At 40.0% G+C, this 20,798-nt stretch overlaps 1 protein-coding gene across 4 annotated transcripts in view; it reads left to right on the top strand.

Moving 5' to 3' along the window:
• Positions 1–598: 598 nt before the first annotated feature.
• Positions 599–20,798, top strand: part of ino80 (INO80 complex ATPase subunit) — a 38,644-nt gene continuing 18,444 nt past the window's right edge. For 2 of the 4 annotated variants that reach the window (XM_086166904.1, XM_086166902.1), the window contains exons 1-27: positions 599–683; positions 1,866–1,930; positions 2,383–2,573; positions 3,155–3,306; positions 3,470–3,537; positions 3,628–3,774; positions 3,862–3,982; positions 4,093–4,298; positions 4,407–4,460; positions 4,546–4,749; positions 4,930–5,134; positions 5,704–5,771; positions 5,864–6,085; positions 6,316–6,396; positions 7,118–7,213; positions 7,860–7,919; positions 8,039–8,181; positions 9,054–9,138; positions 9,248–9,365; positions 9,512–9,597; positions 10,928–11,095; positions 11,409–11,542; positions 12,221–12,288; positions 12,505–12,598; positions 13,201–13,417; positions 16,404–16,544; positions 17,708–17,933. In XM_086166904.1, coding sequence (XP_086023030.1) covers positions 2,422–2,573; positions 3,155–3,306; positions 3,470–3,537; positions 3,628–3,774; positions 3,862–3,982; positions 4,093–4,298; positions 4,407–4,460; positions 4,546–4,749; positions 4,930–5,134; positions 5,704–5,771; positions 5,864–6,085; positions 6,316–6,396; positions 7,118–7,213; positions 7,860–7,919; positions 8,039–8,181; positions 9,054–9,138; positions 9,248–9,365; positions 9,512–9,597; positions 10,928–11,095; positions 11,409–11,542; positions 12,221–12,288; positions 12,505–12,598; positions 13,201–13,417; positions 16,404–16,544; positions 17,708–17,933 — 3,316 coding nt within the window. In that variant the 5' untranslated portion in view covers positions 599–683; positions 1,866–1,930; positions 2,383–2,421. Of the gene's footprint in view, positions 684–1,865; positions 1,931–2,382; positions 2,574–3,154; positions 3,313–3,469; positions 3,538–3,627; positions 3,775–3,861; positions 3,983–4,092; positions 4,299–4,406; positions 4,461–4,545; positions 4,750–4,929; positions 5,135–5,703; positions 5,772–5,863; positions 6,086–6,315; positions 6,397–7,117; positions 7,214–7,859; positions 7,920–8,038; positions 8,182–9,053; positions 9,139–9,247; positions 9,366–9,511; positions 9,598–10,927; positions 11,096–11,408; positions 11,543–12,220; positions 12,289–12,504; positions 12,599–13,200; positions 13,418–16,403; positions 16,545–17,707; positions 17,934–20,798 lie in introns of all 4 variants that reach the window. The other 2 variants (XM_086166903.1, XM_086166901.1) reach the window with 1 other exon arrangement.

Below are 20,798 nucleotides of genomic sequence, written 5' to 3'. Positions count from 1 at the left end.
GGGAAGAAGGCGTCATCCGGCATATAACTTGTTCTCTAACGGTCACGTTTGGGTTTTAGATTAATGTGTCAGTATCTGTTCAGCATGTTGGCATACAACTATTAATATTCAGATAAATATTATTGATAAAGACCGTGACTTCTACTTTTAATGGAGTTTTCTGTGAATTCACAAAATAAGATATATTTTTATAATTACCTCACGCTTAAACGTGAGGCTACAACCGCCTCACTATACCTAAAACGGAATTTCCTTTTGATGACGTCAGACGTTGCTCGGTAATCTTCGCAATGAGCAGCAGCCACTATTAATCAATACAGGAGAGCGATCGATTATTTTCCCGTTGTGTCATATATTCAGGCCAGCATGGGATCCTTGTGGAAAATGAGAATCCCGTGTGAAAGATGTGCCTTGTTGACATTTATTCTCGAGATCTAGCCATCGGGGAGTGGAAGGAACTAGCGCCCCTCTCTCTGGGATTGATTAAAATGCCTGCTCCTTGCTGTACCTCCATGGCGTCGTGTCTCTGCTCTCACAGTAACAGAAAGTGGCCGCCTCTCCGCTGTTGCTGCCGACTCAAAGCTCACAGACTCGCTCGGCGCCTTTAACCGCCATTTTGGAGTCAGAGAACCGAGAGTCGGCAGCAACGACGAGAGAAACGGAAAGGGGGACACGGGGCCGAGGTGAGAGACTCCATGGTGGATGTTATGGCGAAGGAGCAATGGGGGAAGATGGCCGGGAGGGAGAAAGAATTAAAACATGGGGATCATTCGCTCACCAGGCAACTGAGTCCCCGCTCGAGTCCGCTACAAGGGCACTCGAGACACAGGCGCAGGGCCTCTCATGTCGCTGCATTTCAACTAGCAAGCTAAATAATCGCCATTAAACCAATATATCAAAATAGATTGTTTAGGCAGGGAGGTGGCGGTCTTAAAGAGACAGGGCCGATTTGAATACTTCATATTAATGGTGTGAGAGCACGTCAGTGTCAAAACGCCTCAGTATTTCATGAGCTAACGCTAGTAATAAAATGTAACATAAGGCAAGTTAGCTATGAGGCTCTTGCTCTCTGTAGGGGCTCTGTAGCTGGGAAAGTTAGCGCCAACGCTAATGTGACGTGTTTAATATGGTTTATGTCAACCAGTTAGCTATAAGTGCGTCTGAATACCCCGACATTGACCCTTTACTATCACTGATCTGACATAGTATTGCTTCTACTGACAGAGCTAGGCGGCTAACGGTCGTTAGCGTATTAGCTACTGCATTCAAGGTTAGCCGCGGCTAAGTGCAAGCTACGAAATGCTGGCTAGCCAGTTAATCTAACAAACCTTCGCTATTTCAAAAGGACACTATGTTCGAAAAGCATACAATTCTCCCCTTTTTATTTAAATCATCACAAGTTTGTCCGTTTTTTGTCTCCGTCCCACACACTTGGTTGTGAACTTATCAAAAAAAGTTAACCTTATTGGTAAAGAGTCGTAATTGCTGGTTTTACTTTCACATTGAAGTGTCATGACCAAAGTAATCCATTACGTGCAGATAAATAAAAATTCATTTCAGACATTCACCGTGTAAAGATAAAACACAGAACCCCTGTTTTCTGTAATAATCAGAGAGTGTTGGATGCGAAACCTTCATTATAACTATTTTACCCAGTTATATCTGGACACGTGTTAAACGAATTGTCAATATACCTGATATTGAAGGTATCAGATGACAAAGGTTGTTTTTAGTATTTCACAGACCTTAGCAAACAATGCAAGTAATTTTTATTTTTTTATCAATGCTTGTGTTGAATTTAAAGTTGACTGTATTACATGTACAGTACTTAAACGCTTTTAGTGACTGACTGTCTTCTATTGTAGGGTTTTTGACCGTTGTCTGATCAGTAAACTTGGAATCAAGAGTAATGACATTACTAAGTGAGACGGTAGGTTCATCACACCTAATTTTGCACATTTCAACTCATCTCTCTACGTTAATCCTGTCCAACCAGCCAGAAGCTTTATATGTTGGCTAAATTCTCCTTGTCTTCACTTTGCCAAATTCAAGATGTAATTGAGGATTGAAAAAGCAAACAGAAGGAGGCTTATTTACATTTGGGTTCAGTTATATACTGATAAGCATTGCATGAGCAATGCTCTTCAAGTTCATGCAAAGTTTAAGAACTTTGCATGAACTTTTTATTCATATATATCCATATATATTTCAAATAATTATTGCTTTTTAAAATTATCAGCATGAACCCGCAAGCTTACCATAATTCAGGTGAATTACATCAAAACCAAAGCATGTCTTGGAGTTTTCACATGTTGCCCATTCTGACCTTTAGCCATATGCCTATTCCTTCTCACTCTCTCCCCTTGAATTGACACACATCAGTAAAAGTTCCTACCGAGCAGGGTAGAGGTATCTGTGTGCATGGCGTCAGGGCAGGGTGGCCGGCTGGAGGTTGGAACTGCAGGGAGCTCTGGCTTGGCCAAACCTCTCTACCTGCAGCGCTTGGAAAGATCCTTGAGGCTGGACAGTTTTCTACGCCAAACAGCAACTATTTTCAACAGAGACATAACCAGGTACCTATGTTTTTAATGCGGGCAAATAGCTTTATTCAATTTAGGTTTGTTCATGAGCATTAGTTTGTGTTGTAATAAAGGTATTCAACATAAATATCAAGGTGCCTGAAACACATGGGATTCATGGGCCAATATGACGATGTGTCGCATACATAGTAGGTTTTTATTATAAGTGAAAACCTACATAATTTAACATGAAAACACTAATCACTAAAAAGCTTCAGAAAGTACCACAAATAAAATTTTATTTTGTCACCTTTAAAAATCCAAAGACTGACCTATGATCACTGAAAAATATAACATAAAAAAGTGACATTAAATCAGGAGCCAAACTTTACATTTTTTTTATTCAAAGTAATTGAAAAGGTCAGCTCAGCGCTATGCTGTGTTACTTTTCTTAGCATCTCATAACAATCATTCCTTCTATCTCATGACCAAGAGAAGAAGAACCATAAATTCAATGACTATGACTCGGCCTATTGCATTACACATTCATTGTATCTCACTCAGTAGGTCAAGTAAGTACTGTACTAGTACTAGTACAGTGGTAGACCCTAAATGCAATCTTTGTCATGTTTTAGTGATGACAGTGATGATAGCGATGGCAATTTGGGGACAGGGCTTTCCCTTGACCCTTCCACTCAACATACCAGTTTGACAATCAAAAGTGAGCCACATGAGCAAGGGGATGGGCTGGCAGAGGGCAAGGCCCTTAATGGAGTTATTCTGCAAGGTAAAGGTAGGTCCAAAGCTCATTATTAACCTATTACAACACTTGGTCACTATTATTGCATTGAATTACCTGTTATTAACAGGAAATATTTATTTTTAGTTTGACTAGTCAGTCATTATCACATTGCATGCTGTATGATTGATCTCTTTTTTTCTTATTAAAGAGCAAAAGCCGGATAAAACAAGCCTCTACAATTTTTCAAAGCTCAAAAGGAACCGGAAATGGCTTAAGGTACATAACGGTTGGCTTATTCTCTCCCACTGTACCATTATACAGCTTTTATTACGCTCCTTTTAACTATAAACCTCCTTTCTACCGAAGAGTATTTTGCTGAGCGACAACACCACCGACTCAGACACAGACTCTGATGATGCTGACTTCAGTTTGTCAAAGGAGGAGCTGCACGACATGCTGAGGCTTCACCGTTATACCAGACAGCATCAGAGCAGGTTCCACACTGACAGAGAGGTATGTATGCTCACACGATTGAATACAGAACCTTGTAATTATACTTGTAATTGCACTGTAATTCATCCATGTGTGTCTCTCCTCTAGCTTCAACAGTATCAATTCTACAGCACGGGACTCTTATCTACTCAAGATCCTTTCTATGAGCAGCAGCGCCACCTTCTTGGCCCAAAGAAAAAGAAAATCAAAGATGAGAAAAAATTCAAGGGTAAATTGAAAAAAAAGATGGATCTCTTGATGTCACGGCAGAAGTTTTGAGAAAATACTTGTTGATCATAAAATGACACAAAATCTCTTATTTTCTCATTTTTCTCTCAGCCAAATTGAAAAAAGTAAAGAAGAAGAAGAAACGGGGAGAGGGAGAGTTTCTAGACGAGGGCCGTCCTTATGTCACTAAAATCTTCGCAAAGTTCTCACACGACGCGCTAATGCCATTGGTAAAGAAAAAACACCTCACTGTTGAGCAGCTGAACGCAAGGAGACGAAAGGTCTGGCTAACCATTGCCAAAAAGGAGATTCCTAAGGTTAGTCCAGGTCACGTGACTGATGTGGCATGGTCACATGACTCATTTGTTTGACTTTTCCCAAAGTGTACTTGACTGATTTGCCCTTTTTATGTTGATATGTTGCAGTCTTTTAAGCAGAAGACCTCAGCTAAAAACCTTGTCTTGACCAATGCTAAAAAGGTAAGTTGAGGCGATTCACTTCCATTACGCTTGAAATCATTCTCAGCACCTGTGCTCATCCATGGTGAAATCCCTAAATTTACAGTTGGCGCATCAGTGCATGCGAGAGGTCCGCCGCGCAGCAATTCAGGCACAAAAGAACTGCAAGGAAACGTTACCTCGAGCTCGCCGTCTCACCAAGGAAATGATGCTTTATTGGAAGAAGTATGACAAAGTCGAAAAGGAGCACAGAAAGAGGGCGGAAAAGGAAGCTCTGGAGCAACGAAAACTGGATGAGGAGATGAAAGAAGTAGGTGAACGGGCGGGGTGTCTATAGAGTCATTTTATCTGGTATGCTCATATTTCAATGGGTTTATAGGAATCTTGAGTGTCACACAGAGGTCATATGTTACTTATCAAATCTATCAACTTGACGATCATCGTCACCGTCCCAAGTAAGGGTATATTTATCTCTTTATCCCTGATGTAGGCAAAGCGTCAGCAGCGTAAACTGAATTTCCTCATCACTCAGACGGAACTTTACGCTCATTTCATGAGTGGTAAAGCCACCGTGGGTGGGCCTGGAGGAGATTCAGCACAAGAGGAAATTCTGAGAAAGCTTGAAGACACTGCTGCACAAAGACAGATCGACATCGGAGGAGGCGTGATGGTCAACATGGGACAGGAGGACTATGGTATCATCTGTTCAATTTTTAATCTCATGACAAATTATCGAGGGATTGTGGGGAGGAAAAAATTGCAAGGATTTTAAAGGTGTGAACACATATTTTGTGATGAGTTTGACAGTTTAGAATCACTTTTATTGTCTCTCTTGAATTCATTCCTCTGTACAAAAAATTATAAACCTGTTATAATTGTTTTTATTATTATAGAATAGAATGTGCCTTTAATCCTCCCACTGATTGGAATATATTATTATTATTATTATTATTATTGGTATTATTATTATTATTATCTAGCCGAGGACATCACATTTTTTATCTGATGCATAATTTTCCATTACAGTGCTGATAAAATTAAGAACATTGATAGTCCCAAAATGGATTGTAAATTTCTTGACAATCAGGCTTTTTAATGTTATATCCCCGCCTCCGGTCAGATATTGCGACAATAATGCTGAATCAAAAATAGCTTTTACGAGTAGGAAGGTAGGAATAACTCATTAGCTTGAAAGGGAGTAGGGACAGGAAATACTGGAAAATATGCTGGCCAAATTTAACTTGTTGATACTTGATGTTTTCAGACAGTGAATACTACAAGTCACAGGCCTTGAGGAATGCCAAAGAGGCCTACCAGATTCATCAGGAGAAAGTAAGCTGGGTCAAAAGAAGCACAGCACTTAGAGACATACAAATCCCAATTGTACCTCGTGTCTCTGAACTGCGCCCAAAACACCCCTCTAGACGCGGATGTTCGATGAAGAGGCAAAGGACAGCCGATGCGCATCTCTACATGCAGCTGTTGCGTCGTCATCTGGCGCGGGTTCCGGGTTCGGTGAGAGCTACAGCCTGTCCAACCCATCTATCCATGCAGGTGAAGACATTCCTCAACCCACCATCTTCAACGGCAAACTCAAGGGTTACCAACTCAAAGGCATGAACTGGCTGGCTAATCTCTATGAACAGGTACTCACATATCTCTGAAATTATAGGCCTTTCGCGCTTCTCAGAGTTTTTGAATTGCTGCTTTGTACTCATTTTTGACCTGCAAATGTTTTTTTTCCCTTTTTCTTTTTATGTTTTACAGCCTTAGTAGGTTGTTTTTGTCATTTAGCCAAATCTGTGACAAGTGTGTGCTTATTAAAGCACCGGATGACTGATTTATTCACTCCTTTGTTTGATTCTCTCTTCTATAGGGGATTAATGGAATCCTGGCAGATGAAATGGGACTTGGGAAGACAGTCCAGAGTATTGCTCTGTTGGCCCATCTTGCAGAGGTGGGAGAGGGCACGTTCAGTGCATCAAGCATATGGAATTTTCAATTGTCTCTGTTGTTATTTCTGGCTTGTTAATATATCTAAAATCCAGATTTTTTTTACTGCACCTGCATCCTTCAGTGTATTTCCAAAGCCATGGGAGTCTCAATGCCAAATACATTTGCTGAATTTCCTCCCAGTCTTTTTAAGATATGTATCTCGGTTAGACTATTGAGCTGCATGTGGGATGTTGACGGTTTTCCGTCACATTCACGCTTTCTCCCATTATGGGGCCAGATTTTGCAAACGGAGCTGAGCAGGTTTGCGTCTACAGGATCTAAAAGCAATGAGAAAGCCCTTTAACTCCACCTACCTCCATTGGTATGGCCTTGTTTATTTAAGAAGCATTTATTATGCAGTAGTGTATATTAATTGTTTACTTTTCAATGGTCAAAATGTTGATAGAATTTGGAAGGAGGTCATATCCCCCCCCCCCCCCGCACCCCCCAATTTTTCTCATGATTTGTAAATCGGTGCTTTCTTTTGGTCATGATTGTTTGTCATTTCTGAGATATGGGTCCCAGGAATTGTAATCCGGGGGAAATGGGAGCTTTTCAGTGTTGAGTTATTGTTGACAGGAGGATGCCTGCAGTATTCTTCTGTACTTCCTGTTTCGGGGCGCTGATACACACTTACATAATGTCACAATGCTGACAATTTGTTCACCTCTCTGTCTCTGCAGAGGGACAACATCTGGGGTCCATTCCTCATCATCTCTCCGGCATCCACACTCAATAACTGGCATCAGGAATTCACTCGCTTCGTGCCCAAATTCAAGGTGAGGAGCAGCTTTACTGCTGATTGAGCATCCAAGTGGAAACACCTGTGGTATACCAGGAAATGCATTCCTCATTTCCTGGCGAGAGAAACAGCCATGTGTCGCAGATGCCAACATTACCAGAATTACTCTTAAGGTGGCAGTGTTGTATCGAGACCGTCAGCAGCTTTTGTCCGTCTACGACGTAGTTTGAACCTTGAGACGTTTTGCTTTGAAAAATATTTTCGCCCGCTTTCAATGACCCTTGAAAGTTTATGTGCATTCTTGTAAGCTAAAGAACATTTATCGAAGACATCAATATTCGCTGTGTTTTCACGCACACTCATTTGACAATAAAAGCTATCCCTAGCTGTTTTGCTAATGAGGTGTGAAAAGACCTTATTACACAATTTGAAGATAAGCTTCCTGAACACTTTAAGCAAGACTGCCTGAAAACAATAGTCTGCCACTCTGTGTTGAGTGATGTAATGATGTGTAATTTTTTTTCTCATTGCATTTCACATCAACAACTTTAGATCTAAAGCAGTGATTCATATATGATGGCATGCCATGATGTCTGGTGTGGGAACATCGCTGTAACTGTTTCTAAACCAGCGCTAGGTTCAGCTTCAACAGTTTCATTTTAACGGTCCTTCTTTTCCCACAGGTGTTGCCATACTGGGGAAATCCTCATGATCGCAAAGTAATTCGAAAATTTTGGAGCCAGGTAGAGGACCATGACAATATCAATGCTCCTTTTGTGTTTTCAGATTATGAGCATCATGATCACATCCTGATATCTGTTTCTCTTCCCTGTTTATGTGTGTTTTTTTTTTTTTTTTTTAGAAAACCCTTTACACACAGAATGCACCATTCCATGTTGTGATCACAAGCTACCAGCTAGTGGTCCAAGATGTCAAGTACTTCCAGAGGGTCAAGTGGCAGTACATGGTTCTGGATGAGGCCCAGGCACTGAAAAGCAGTACAAGGTAAAGTCATAGAACTTGATGTTTTATTATTGACTAATTACGACAATTATTGCCTTTTTTAATCTTTACTTGTTCAGCAGTCATTTTAGATTAAGCTCTCGTCTCCAAGACGGATCAGAGCAAATGGAACACTGAAAATCGACAGACAAAAACAACTTGAGTTCCCATATATTTGGAAAAACACGAAATACAGTTGACCAAATTTCAAGCGATGGAAAACGCATTCAAAATGAAGGGAAAGCAAAACATAGATAATCCAGTGTCGTCTTTAAAATTTAGAAATGTAAAAAAAGTTTATATTTACTGTAATCATCCTAATATTAGATATGAATAACAGTAATGGGGAAAAATACTTTAAAAGTATTTTGAAATGAATCTTGAAATTAGTAAAACATTACTTGATAATGAGAAAAGGATGGAGTACAAAGGGAGGAACATGTCGTGTCCGTACTGAATGGATACCCTGAAATACACACCTAAATAATTGCACGGAAGACATCACAGCCATTAAATAAATACCACTTAATAATAAAAAGTACAGCTAATACTAATCCTTTATTAGAGGATTATAGTTTTCTTTTATGCTGTTCCAATCCTCTCCCAAGGTTTAGAGGATCATGCCAGTATTTTTTTTGCCGCAGTCCCCTCATTTTGAAGAAACTTTAATATTACCATCCAAAATTTTCCACCTTGGTAACTTGATGTTTCTTACGATGGATATGACCAGTGAGTGGATAAACATCCTTTTCCGGCTTTCAGACAATTTTATATCAGTGTTTGCACTTCCCTGGCTATTCAGTGGCATATAAAAACGTATTTAACTAATACACCTCCAGAGCTAACAAATTTCTTCTTTTTTGTGTGTTCTTTAGTGTTCGGTGGAAAATTCTTTTGCAGTTCCAGTGCCGAAACAGACTCTTGCTCACTGGAACACCGATTCAAAACACCATGGCTGAGGTGAGCTGCTGAGATTGTGTTTCAGCACATATATAAGATAGTCTTAAGATGGTGTGTTTACGGGCAACCTTGTGTTTTTTTTCCCTAATACCAATCCCATATCCCTCAGCTGTGGGCCCTGCTTCACTTCATCATGCCTACATTGTTCGATTCCCATGAAGAGTTCAATGAGTGGTTCTCCAAGGACATTGAGAGTCATGCTGAGAACAAGTCTGCCATTGATGAAAGTAAGACAAATCCTTTTAACACTTTCTAACCACCCAATTTTAGCCTACAATAATATGGTATGATTTCGATGCCAACTAGTGACTTGTTTCTGCTCACCGTCGCTGTGAAACGTTCAGTAACTCCAAACACTCTTTCCATGTTTCAGATCAGCTCTCTAGACTGCACATGATACTGAAGCCGTTCATGCTGCGCAGGATCAAGAAGGATGTGGAAAATGAACTGTCAGACAAGGTAGGATAGAAGTTTGTTCAATGCATTTTCTTTAACCAAGCTTCTTGTCAAGTGTTGCACATTTCCATTAAGACCAGATTTTATATTTAAGTAGTAGTAATATGAGCGGACGACTACCCTGATGATATCATAGGGAGACCCAAGTTTATCATGAAATTAGACAAAAGAAGTCTGTTTACTGTTCCAACTCTGCATAATCCAAATCCATTCATGTCATGCCTAGGAAATGAACAATGTTTTTTTGTTTGATTGTTTTTGTATGGAAAACGGAAAAAACTGTTGCACAATTTTGGCAATGTCGATCTATGTGGAGGAAAAAGCACTGACTAAAATGAGTAAAGCACACAGCTAATCTTGAAACTTGTTCTCTGAAGTATTTGGTCATCCAAAATTGTGTTTTATAACTCGATCCAAAAACATAATGCATTTAGCTTTGGAAAAAAGAAATTCCCAATCGCGACAATGCCTGTGTTGGTGGTAAGACCCGCACCCTCTCTGCCGCCCTGCACAGCTCATTGCCACTGAAAGTGTTGTAATAAGCCTGTGAGTGATGCTCTTGCTGGCAGATCCTCTTGACAGATGTTGGACTAAGGGTCCTTTGCTGTCACACATGGCACACACATACTCACTCATGTGCTGTGGAATCCCAAACACAGCCAGATTCAGTGGAGTGGCAGAGTTCACCACGCCTCCACATCTGTCTTTTTCATTTTCCGCTGTACCGACATTTTGTCGTACCATAATCTGAATTTCCCTCTTTTCTCTTGTAAGTTGTGACAGGAAAAAATTGATTCATATGTTTGTTTTGTTATTGTTTAGTTTCATCAAATCCGGTCCTTAAAAAACAAACACAGTTGAAGGATGGAAGTCAAAACATGCAAGATGTCTTGTCCAGTTAATTCCAATTTTGATTTGTGTCATCTCCATCAATGCACGAACACTAACTCAACATAAGAGCAGTGCTAGATTGCCACTGTACATGTGTAGTTATTTATTATTACCATGCTTGGTTGACATCTTTTGAAAATAGTAATCTCGGTGCTCATCAGAGTTGATTTAAACCACTCTTGAACCTAATGTTCATCTTTTAAGGCATCATCTTAAAGCAAAAATTACACTTTTTTATTGTGTTTTTTGCCTGTGGAGATGACAAGTTGAGAAAACGAGTTGAGAAATGTCATGCAGTGTAAATGAATGTCACTGTACCTCCAAAAAGAGCGAGCTGATTGTGATAATTGACTTTAATTGTCCCAGTGGAGACTAGTTTTTGTGTTTATCGTTCACTAGTGCATCACCAAACATACTACTGCTCTGTATTCTTTCTGCACAGATCGAAATCCTGACCTATTGCCAGCTGACATCTCGGCAGAGGTTGCTCTACCAGGCCCTCAGGAACAAGATCTCGATTGAGGATCTATTGCAGTCCTCCATGGGCACGGCGCAGCAGGCCCACAGCACCACCTCCTCCCTCATGAACCTGGTCATGCAGTTCAGAAAGGTAAGATCCTTTGCGTTGAATTATTTGATTACAGCAAATAATTAAATATAATTACAGCATTTCAGCCGAAGATCTTTTCTGAAATGTATTCACATTCTGGCAATTCTGGTGGATTGTCAGATCAATTTAGCTATCATTTTTTTCTCATTAGAAGTTACTACATTTAGTGTGCATTTTAATATTGGGAAAAAAACAACAACATGCACAATGTTAATTATTTCCTCCAAATTAATTTAGCTCACTCAGCTTGGCAAATGTGGCAATTTCCTGATGGACATGTAATATGTTTTGAAAATACACTACCTGTGTCTAGGTGTGTAATCACCCCGACTTGTTCGAGCGCCAGGAGACCCGCTCCCCTTTCCACATGTCCCTAAAGCCCTATATCTTGTCCAAGTTCATCTACCGTCACGGTCTCATCCATGCACACAATCAGGCCCGGAACAAGTAAGTACCATAACACATGCACAGAACATGCACACAAGGTTGTTTTTTTTCTTGTTCCCCATATAAGCGACCCACTTTGAAAGTCACTTCTTTTTAACTGCTGTCATTTGTAAAGCGTTGGCTTTTAGTGACGAATAGTGTCACGCAGTTTAGTGATAGGATGTGCCAGTTATTGGGACAGTTTCACACCACTCCGAATGGCCGAGCTTAATTTTTACAAAATTCAGTCTCGTATTTGTAGATCATCATCCACCTCTTCCTTGTCTTTTGTGCATTGGCTTTGTTACAATATAATGATAGTGGAACTGAGCTCTTACATGTAAACACCTCAATGAATAAAAAAAAGCATGTGTTAAGCAGGCACAATATTATTTCAATTAATAATGTCATTTTGTGCCCTTCAAAAGTTATTTAAAAAATGTTTTTGGCAAATTCTCATTCGCTCACTCCAGGCTGACTTTTCTCAAAGTGCTCGTTTCCAGTTTACACTTGGCATTCTCTACTGATTCTGAAAGTGACTTGACTGAGGGAACGTGTCACTGTTCGGTTGTATTTCACAACTTTGATTTTTAAAGAAATATGATGTTACATGATGGCTGTTTCTTCCCATTGGAATCTGTCAAAGCAAAAGCATTTTATTTGTGCCTGGTGGTTGAACAAGAGGTCTCTCTTTTACAGATCACTTCAAGTACTATTATCCGCTTTCTCACCAAAAAACATTCACCAGTCCCTTTTTCATAGGAAAGGTGAGCATGAATCCTGCTCTTGTCCCCACACATACTCATATTTTCTCAAATGACATATTAGTGATTCTAATTCTTATTAGTGATTCACTATGGACACTCACTCCCTGTCAGTGTTTTTATTTTCAACTGATATTTTGTTTTCCTTCTCTCTTATGTGTTTTCCTTCTCACTGTGTTCCTCCTGTTTTTCATTTAAAAATTCTGTTTATGATTTCAGGTGATGACAAAGGAAGCTGTTTTTCTTTTTTGCGTTTCATCGATGTGTCACCAGCTGAGATGTCCAATCTAATGCTACAAGGCACTTTAGTCAGGTAGCTGTAAAGCTTTTATCCCCAGATCTGTCATGTATTTGTTTTTGTATCAGAGATGTGACAGCAGTCCTGTATTTAATTTGTCCTTGGTCGTCCCTGCAGAGATGACATATTTGGTTCAAAAAAAAAAATAGTGGCAAAGATGTTTAAAAACCAATTATTTTCAGTCTTTGACTAAATTTCTTTGGCAAATATTGCAAGTAATTGCTTTCATACTAGGGAGAAATTGCCAGAAAACTTCCTCGAAACTTTGCGCAAAGCAGCAAATCAGATTCATTCGATGAATGAGCTGCTTTCACTCATCTTTTGCTTGCTTTCAATTTTTGATAGGGTTGTGATTAACAGGTTGTTCATCCACTTACCTTCCATGTGCCCATCCCTGTCCAAAAGATTTGATGGTGTCTTTCCCAGATGGTTACGTGGAACAAACCATCTGGAGTGTCAGGCTATGCTAATCGGATCTGGCTCATAAAAGATGTGTCCTCCACTTAATGAATATTGTAGACATATTGGCAGCGTTTCTGGAATTGTTACAACAAAAAAAAAAAAAACAAGTATTTGTATCGAAAATAATGTTCCCGATTGCTTTTTTTTTTCTGCAGATGGTTAGCTCTTTTTCTGTCACTGAAAGCTGCGTATCGGCTCCACTGTCAACGGCTTTTTGCCCCTGAGGGAGAGATTCAGGATGAAGCCAGAGACGGGGAGGGGGGCAGCCAGAGGTCACAGCCCAAGATTAAGTGTCTGTCTCGCAAGGACCTAATCCTGTGGCTCAACAGACCCACCGCCTTCCCAAACATACACACCAGCCCCATCCTGCAGGTAAGATAGACACAAATGGGAACGTTAGAGGAACCCACCGATGCACAAATGTGCATGTGACAGATAAGAGGGTTAAAAGGGATGGTGAGATATGTCGCTGATGGTGCTGAAATTTCCCACAGAGCATCAGGCAGTGTTTGGCCTCACCGGGTGCTCTCTGCCCCAGGGTGCCTTTCCTCTGGGGCCTAATCCCACCTGAGCTATCTGAATCAGAAGCTTTGTGCCCTGAGATTGTGCATCCCACATCATTCTACTTTTGTTGTGGAGGAAAAAGTAGGTAGAAAAAAAAAATCTTCAAATTTACCTCATCAGGCTTGGAAATATGTCAACACACAAGAAGTACTGAAAGTTGTCTGGCATTCATATTATATTGTACATTTTTTTCCCCCCAAAATAAATAAAAACAACTCCATTTTAAAAAATCTATATCCAAAATCCACCTTTTGGTTGGAAAATGCAGCGAGTTGAACTCATGTTTTCTCTGGTGAAATCCTCTACTCATCAGTAGAGATTTAGATCACACATGTTAATTAGCATTTGTTAATCAATGTTATGGTGTGTTTTCTCTGCAACTATCTATCATTCAGCTGTCTATTATGCTTACGGGTCACTGGCTGTCAAGTTTAGGATGGGGGTTCCTTGGACTGATTGTTTTTGTATTCATTTTTGATTTCTGGTTCTCCTTAAACATTGCCAGCAAGTTTTTTTTTTTTTTTTTTTTTTAATTTTATTTATGCGTTCTTCTTTGGTTCACCAACCAATTTGCCAATGTGAATGTTTTGCATCCCAGTTCTTTCAACTTAAAATGTTTTCATGTGTGCTTGATTCCTCAGCTGAGAAACACAGGGTCACATTAGGACGGCCCACATTTCCTCATATTTTTGTGGTATTTGGAATGGAAACCTAATTGTTTGCAGGAAGACCCAGTACAAAGCATAGGTGCCAGCTCCAATACACATCAGCTGATGACTCTCTACAAGGTCACTGCTATGTTTAATTCATTCCACTCAGCTAATAGGCTTTCATCAGATATTTTGTCAGATCTCTCTCCCAGCAAGTGTTTACCCATTGGCAGATATATATCAAATTCTCCACCTCCCAACATTTTTCTCGTCTGGGGTGGAAACTCCTCGGGAGAAAATTGCGTTAGGGTAATTCCATCGTCCTCTTCCTCCTCTGGCCTCCTTAGACTGAGGAAGCTGTCTACAGTGTTGGGTTATCCCCTAGAGAGGCTTAGGGGACAAAGGAACTGGAAAATGCATTGGAAAAAGTACAACTCTGAGACATAAATTCAGATGGATAAGACAGCTTCTGTATGACAGTGCTGGCCAGACCCCAACTTTGGTGTGTAAAAAATCTTCACCCCCCCCTAGAGTTTGTGGTAACTGTCTTAAGCTTCAAATTTTTGGTTTTGCAGTTCTGTGTGGCTGGCACATTGTGCTTTGCCTCTTACCTCCGCCTGTCTCATCTCTCTGGTGTCTTCTTGACAGCGTGATAAGTATTCAGCTTTCCCTCTGCCTCTGTTGAGAGAGTGACCTCCTCCCGTCCATGCCTCGCATTTCACCTGTTTGGCATTAGGTAGCTGCCCCCCAGTAATTCTCTGCCGTGTGAATTTACAATGTTAAACAATTAGTTTCTCCCTACTTCTTATACATGCTATATTATACTGTATATCCTACCCATTACCATATTGGAGCCATTGCCATTCATATTTTCTCCAATATATTATACACAGGAACTTCCGGTTAAAATGTATTTTACTGTTTTGCTGTCTTCATCATGAGACAGATTACAGACAGATAATAATCTTCATCACTGTTTTTTCATTATTACCTCACAATCCAAATTTTGCTCATCTAATTGACATACTTCACTTAATTGATGATAACATTTAAAAAAAAAAATCATTGTTTTAGTTCATCATTTCAGATTCAGCAAGTATTCGCTAAAAGTTAATCATCGTAATATACAAACATTACTAAACAATTAAAGTAAGTGGAATTTAACTACTCCTCTGTGCTTTGGAGAAACATCTTATTTGTGTATATTGTGTAGCTAACATTATTTTCCACCCCTGAGCCGATTACATCATGTACATTTCATACTCAGAAAAAAATCAACATTATCTGAACAGCACTGATATCTTTCTCTCATCTTTACAATACATCGTGGCTTTAATAATAGATTAAACACAGTATCATCATAGGAATGGAAGATTAATACAAATGTTTATGATGACTTTTTGGTTGTATGATTTTCTAAGAAATATGTTAATAGTTTAACTCTATGCAGATGGCCCTTGACTCCTTTTGACATAATTGCGATGAAATAACGTGTAAGCGGACAGCTGGAGACATGAGCGCTAGCTGAGGAGTGATGAAAATGCCCACATTCTGGATGATAGAAAGTTGTTTTTTTACTTTGTCATTAGATGGCACTGTGTATCCACAATCATCCCCGTTGCCACATGCAGACAAACTAATCCTTGGCAAATATCATTGCCATATTCTCCTCTCCCCATACACCAGTGCTTTCATCATATGGATTGTACATTCACTTAATTGTGATCAATGTTCATTTTTCATCATCATTATATCCTTACTATGTCTCATCCAACCATTCTTGATAAAAGATTAAATGACCATTTGTCCACTTTATCTTGTGATGTGCGGTGTTTCAAGTCATATATGCATCTGTATGAGACAGTTCACGTAACATCCTGGCTGTTTATCCAAAAGAGTACATAGCAGTTTTTATAATAACTGATATAACTGATATTATAAAAAAAAAAAACTTGAAAGCTGTGTAATTTCACTGTTGTTGCATCACCCTTTAACATGGCTTTTCATTTTTTTGCTGTCAAAGGGGATGTTAACTTAACATTTCAGCCTAAATAAAAGACATTATTAGATGATCCTTACATTACTCATGTTTTGAAATGTATGAAACAGCAGTGTATTTCTTTTTGTGTTTGTTTGCGCTTTAGAATCTTGTGTTCACGGACCTCATGCCAGGCATGGTGGGACACGCAGATGTGATGATCCACAGCAAAAACTCTGCCACCACCAGGCTGTGGCCCTGCCAGCCCACACTTCCACCGAAGTTTGTCCTTACTGCCACGCCCAGGGTATGTATGCATATATAGCGAGTTGTCCAACAGAGGCGCTCATGCAGGTCGTTCGTATGTTTTTCTGGGGATTCTCCTGTATGTGTTGGCCATTCTAAAATAGACAAGCATATGGGTGGTCGTGGAAAGGGAAACCCTGTGCGCGTCACCTTTGTAAGCTTTGCAACAAGGAACAGTGAGCAGCTCTTATTTACGAAATGTATGTATGTGTGCAACTCCGCATGTGGTTGGGGAGTGGGGATCACTACATTGGCGCCCTTTAGTCTTTCAAACAAACAGCATCCAAAAACAGGCTTCTTGCTATGGTTATCCACCAGTTGTTGGGGTTCCTTCCATGCACAAACACACACACTAAAAAACGCAGTGGATATGCTGATTCAGTAAAACCTGGTTTTGGGCAGATGCTGCCTTCCCACAGTGAGGTCCCTGAGTATCTGGACATATTTGTCATGTTGCCTCTTTGCACCACCACTACGGTTTTGAAATTAAGTAGTCAAGCTGTGCTTGAAATTCAGATCTGATTTTCAAGCACTTGAATTCCATTTAATTAAAGCTATTATATGAACCACTTGGGAGTTGTTTTTACACATAGTCCCTTATTTTCAGAGGACATGTAGACATTTGATAGATAAGCAGTTTAATGGTCCATTCTATTGTTATTCTATGACAAGTCAAGCGAACAAAAAGAGGAGATTGTTATTTCAAACTGTCACGAAACATGCATGAACATGTTTTGGCTGCCCGTGGTGCTGGGTCAGTGGTGTAACATAAGACCGTTCATTGAAGACAGCAGGGTGAATTCAGAAGAGTACAGGGCTAACTGTCTTCAGGAGATTGCTTACATTTAGCAAAATGCTGCAAAAATGAGAACCACGCTTCACAATGCAGATGGACCAGGACCCAAAATATGTAATACAACTCAAACGTATCTAAAAGGCAAAAAAATGGGATGTTACTCAATAAAAATCTCAGGCAATAAAGGATATTTGCTGTTTCTTAATAAAAAGCCAAAGGCGGTAAAACAGCAAAGTATCATAGGGTAGACCTTGGTATGTGGTATGCATGGCAAATATTTCCCAGATGAACTGGTTGCATGGTACCATTGTGGACCGCTAAGGTGTAAAAGGTGAGTTAAGGTAAAGATCTTTTTCTGTTTTTCATAGGTGACAGCAGTTCCCATGGAGCAGTACTGCAATGACCGCAGTGCAGAGAACGAGTGGCGGGTGACACGCAGTGGAGGGGGCATGGTGTTCAAACAGTGTTTCCTCTATGGCTCCCCAGATCTTGCTTCAGATTGGTATTTGAGGGCCAATGCCTTCCACCCACAATGCCCTGGCGGCGTGATGGCCTTATACCCTCGGCATGGATGGTCCTACATTCGGATACCCGGTAAGGTGGTGCCGTACATGTGGCACTTTGCAGTCTGCTGTTACTAAACTTTGAAAATTGTTCCTGTTGTTCTTTCAAGCTTAAAATTTCCTACAGATCTCTAGGGTAATTTCCCTGTTGTTGAAAACATGCAGAAAATGAGGGGAAAAAGCAAAATGTGTCACGGAATGTTCTCGTATTTCTTACAAAACTGTTATTTCAAGGCATTGTGAATGGTGTGATAAACAGCGTTATGTAAGACCTGTTGTTTTTGGATATTACTATGGCTCTTATAATAAGTATGCAAGAAAAATATCTAGATACCAGATCATCAAATCAAAGTCACCCTTCAAAAATGTGCACAACTCCGTTAGAAATTGGGAGCAAATTAAAAAAGAAAATCGCCAAGGCATTAGGGAAACATCATCATATATCAAGTTCATGGAATCTTGTCACAGTTGATTTTCTTTTAGACACGTTCTGTGTCGATGGCAGGCTCAGAAGTTGAACCTTCTCAGACATGCTGTGGAATTTAGATTTCTGTCGAGTTTTCTGTATGCCAATCGGAAAGAAACCATGGTGAATAACTGTTCCCTGTATTAATTGTTTAAATAACCTGTGATTTTAGAAATTCCATATAGTAAACTGAGTTTAAAGGTGCTGCATTTTTTCCCTACATGCTTAAGTGCCTGTTTATAGTAAGAGTCACTGAGAGTATCTTGAAAGGGTAGTATTACATTACATTACATTACATTGCATTTGGCAGACGCTTTTATCCAAAGCGACTTACAATAGTACTGGGGCAAAGCAGGACAACCCCCCCCCCCCCTTGTCAGTGTGTTTACAACACTGAATGCACATTTACTGAAACACAAACCGACACTTTCTGTCAAGGTGTTAATACAGGATCCTGTGTGTACGTGTGCTTATGAGCAATTTATCAGAGGAGGCTTTTGATTGTTCGAGTTAAGGGTCAGTTAGAAGAAAATGTGAGCCAATTTGCTGTCAGGATTCATATGACTAATGGAGGTCCAGGGTGAGAAAGGCCATTACAGTTCTACAGACAACACTTCCCTTCTCACTGACCTGCTCAGCCTCTCCACCTCTGATATATGGTGTATCTCATGGATAATGATGACCGTGTGAGAGACCACAGAGGTTTTCTGGAAGGAAAAATGAGTGTTTGTACCTGTAGACCAGTGACTAATCCCCTCCTATTCTTCATTGGTAAGCACACAATAATTGATTTTCTTTGCATGTAATAGATACCATCACTTAAATAATTTACTCACCGCTTTCACGAAAAGAATGGCTCTCATTTCTAAAATATAATAGCTATTTATTAAATCCCACAGACCGTATACTCTTATATCCCACATGCTGTTATACCCCAGCTTTCCCTCTGCCCATCGTGAATGCATGTGCTTGTGTGTTTGTGTAAAAGTGAGAAACAAAACAAGTATTTGTGTGTCTGTGTGAGAACAGTCTGAAAGCTCTTGTGAAGTTGTAAGGAGGCAGACAAAGCGAGGAAGTTTATCTACTGCTCATTGTTCAAGTGCTTAGTTAGGTAACACTAATAGATGGTCTGTGTGTGTGTGCGAGTGTGCAAACGTCCATTCAGGGAACTGCGCCGCGCTCACACAAGGCCTGAGGTGTCTCTCACCTCTGCGCACACTCTCCCACGGTCAGCCGCATTGCATTTCCCCATGCCGAGGCTGAAGACAGGCCATCGCTCCATCTCTCCCACTGACCAACAGAGCTGTAGGCTGATCTGAAATCAGTATTTGGCTTCAGCGCAGCAGTCAGACTGGTCTCCCACTTCGTTCTCAGCCTCTATAGGAAGGAAGTGACCCAACACTCCGGCACCCGTCCTCCACTGAACACATTGTTGCCACATCAAGGCCCAGATATGTACAGTAGCCCAGCTGAAGTTTCCCAGCCTCCCTCTCCTCTCCGCTCTCAGCCCCACACCTTTAGAACAAATGGCAGAGCTGAATGACTGTTTGTTTTAAATGCCATGGCGTGAGTACAGCTGCCCAGTGATATCGACGAAGGAATCTAATCAGGGGACTTATTAGGAATCAGGCTATAGAGGAGGAAAAAACAATTGACCAAGTAGCGTCTTGGGCTTCTGATTTTTTTTAACTTTTTTTCTTTTCTAAATGTATGCATGATCTTATGACTGTGTTGAATGGAAAACTTTAATTCAAAAATTGCTATCTTTCCACAATCAAGTTAATGAGTATTCCATAGTATTGGATAACATGTAACTTCATGAATAATAGAATAACCGTGACACTGACTATAATGAAGTAGGGTTGGCAATCCATACATAGTTAGTTTAGATAGTCTTAATCTGAAAAAGATCATTGCCTGTCAATTTGAAAATTACATTAATAGACTGCCAAATAGTGATTAAAAATTTGATACAAAAAGTTCAGAAGTTATCTTAAACTTAGTTAAAAAAATTTAAAAAAAGATTTATTTTTGAAAGAAATTACTTAATGACAAGTTTTAAATTAATTCAAATGTCTGTAAGATTTAAGGAACAACAAATTCATTCATTCATTCACTCTCTGTATCACACATCATGCTGCCAGGGTTGCGGTGGGATCGGTTGCCTGTCTATCACGTGGTCACACATAAAGACATACAACCATTCACTCTCTCATTCACACGTTAGGCAATTTTAGGGTCATCAATTAACCCCATGCATATTTTTGGACTGTGGGAGGAAACCAGGGAAAATGCCACAGGAGAAGAACTTTTGATTAAAAATAGACATTCCAGTCCATCATTCCGCAGTTCTTCTATTACCTCTGTCTCTGTCTGGAAATTTCGCACAAGGCAAAAAAAAAAAAAAAAAATCGATCCGTTTTGTATTCA

The sequence above is a fragment of the Fistularia commersonii genome, chromosome 20 (assembly GCF_037954325.1).
Source record: "Fistularia commersonii isolate RoL2024-O1a breed Wild chromosome 20, RoL_Fcom_v1.0, whole genome shotgun sequence".
NCBI lineage: Eukaryota > Metazoa > Chordata > Actinopteri > Syngnathiformes > Fistulariidae > Fistularia > Fistularia commersonii.
The sequence above is the reverse complement of the archived record's forward strand: the minus strand, read 5'-3'. Positions and strand labels throughout refer to the sequence as shown.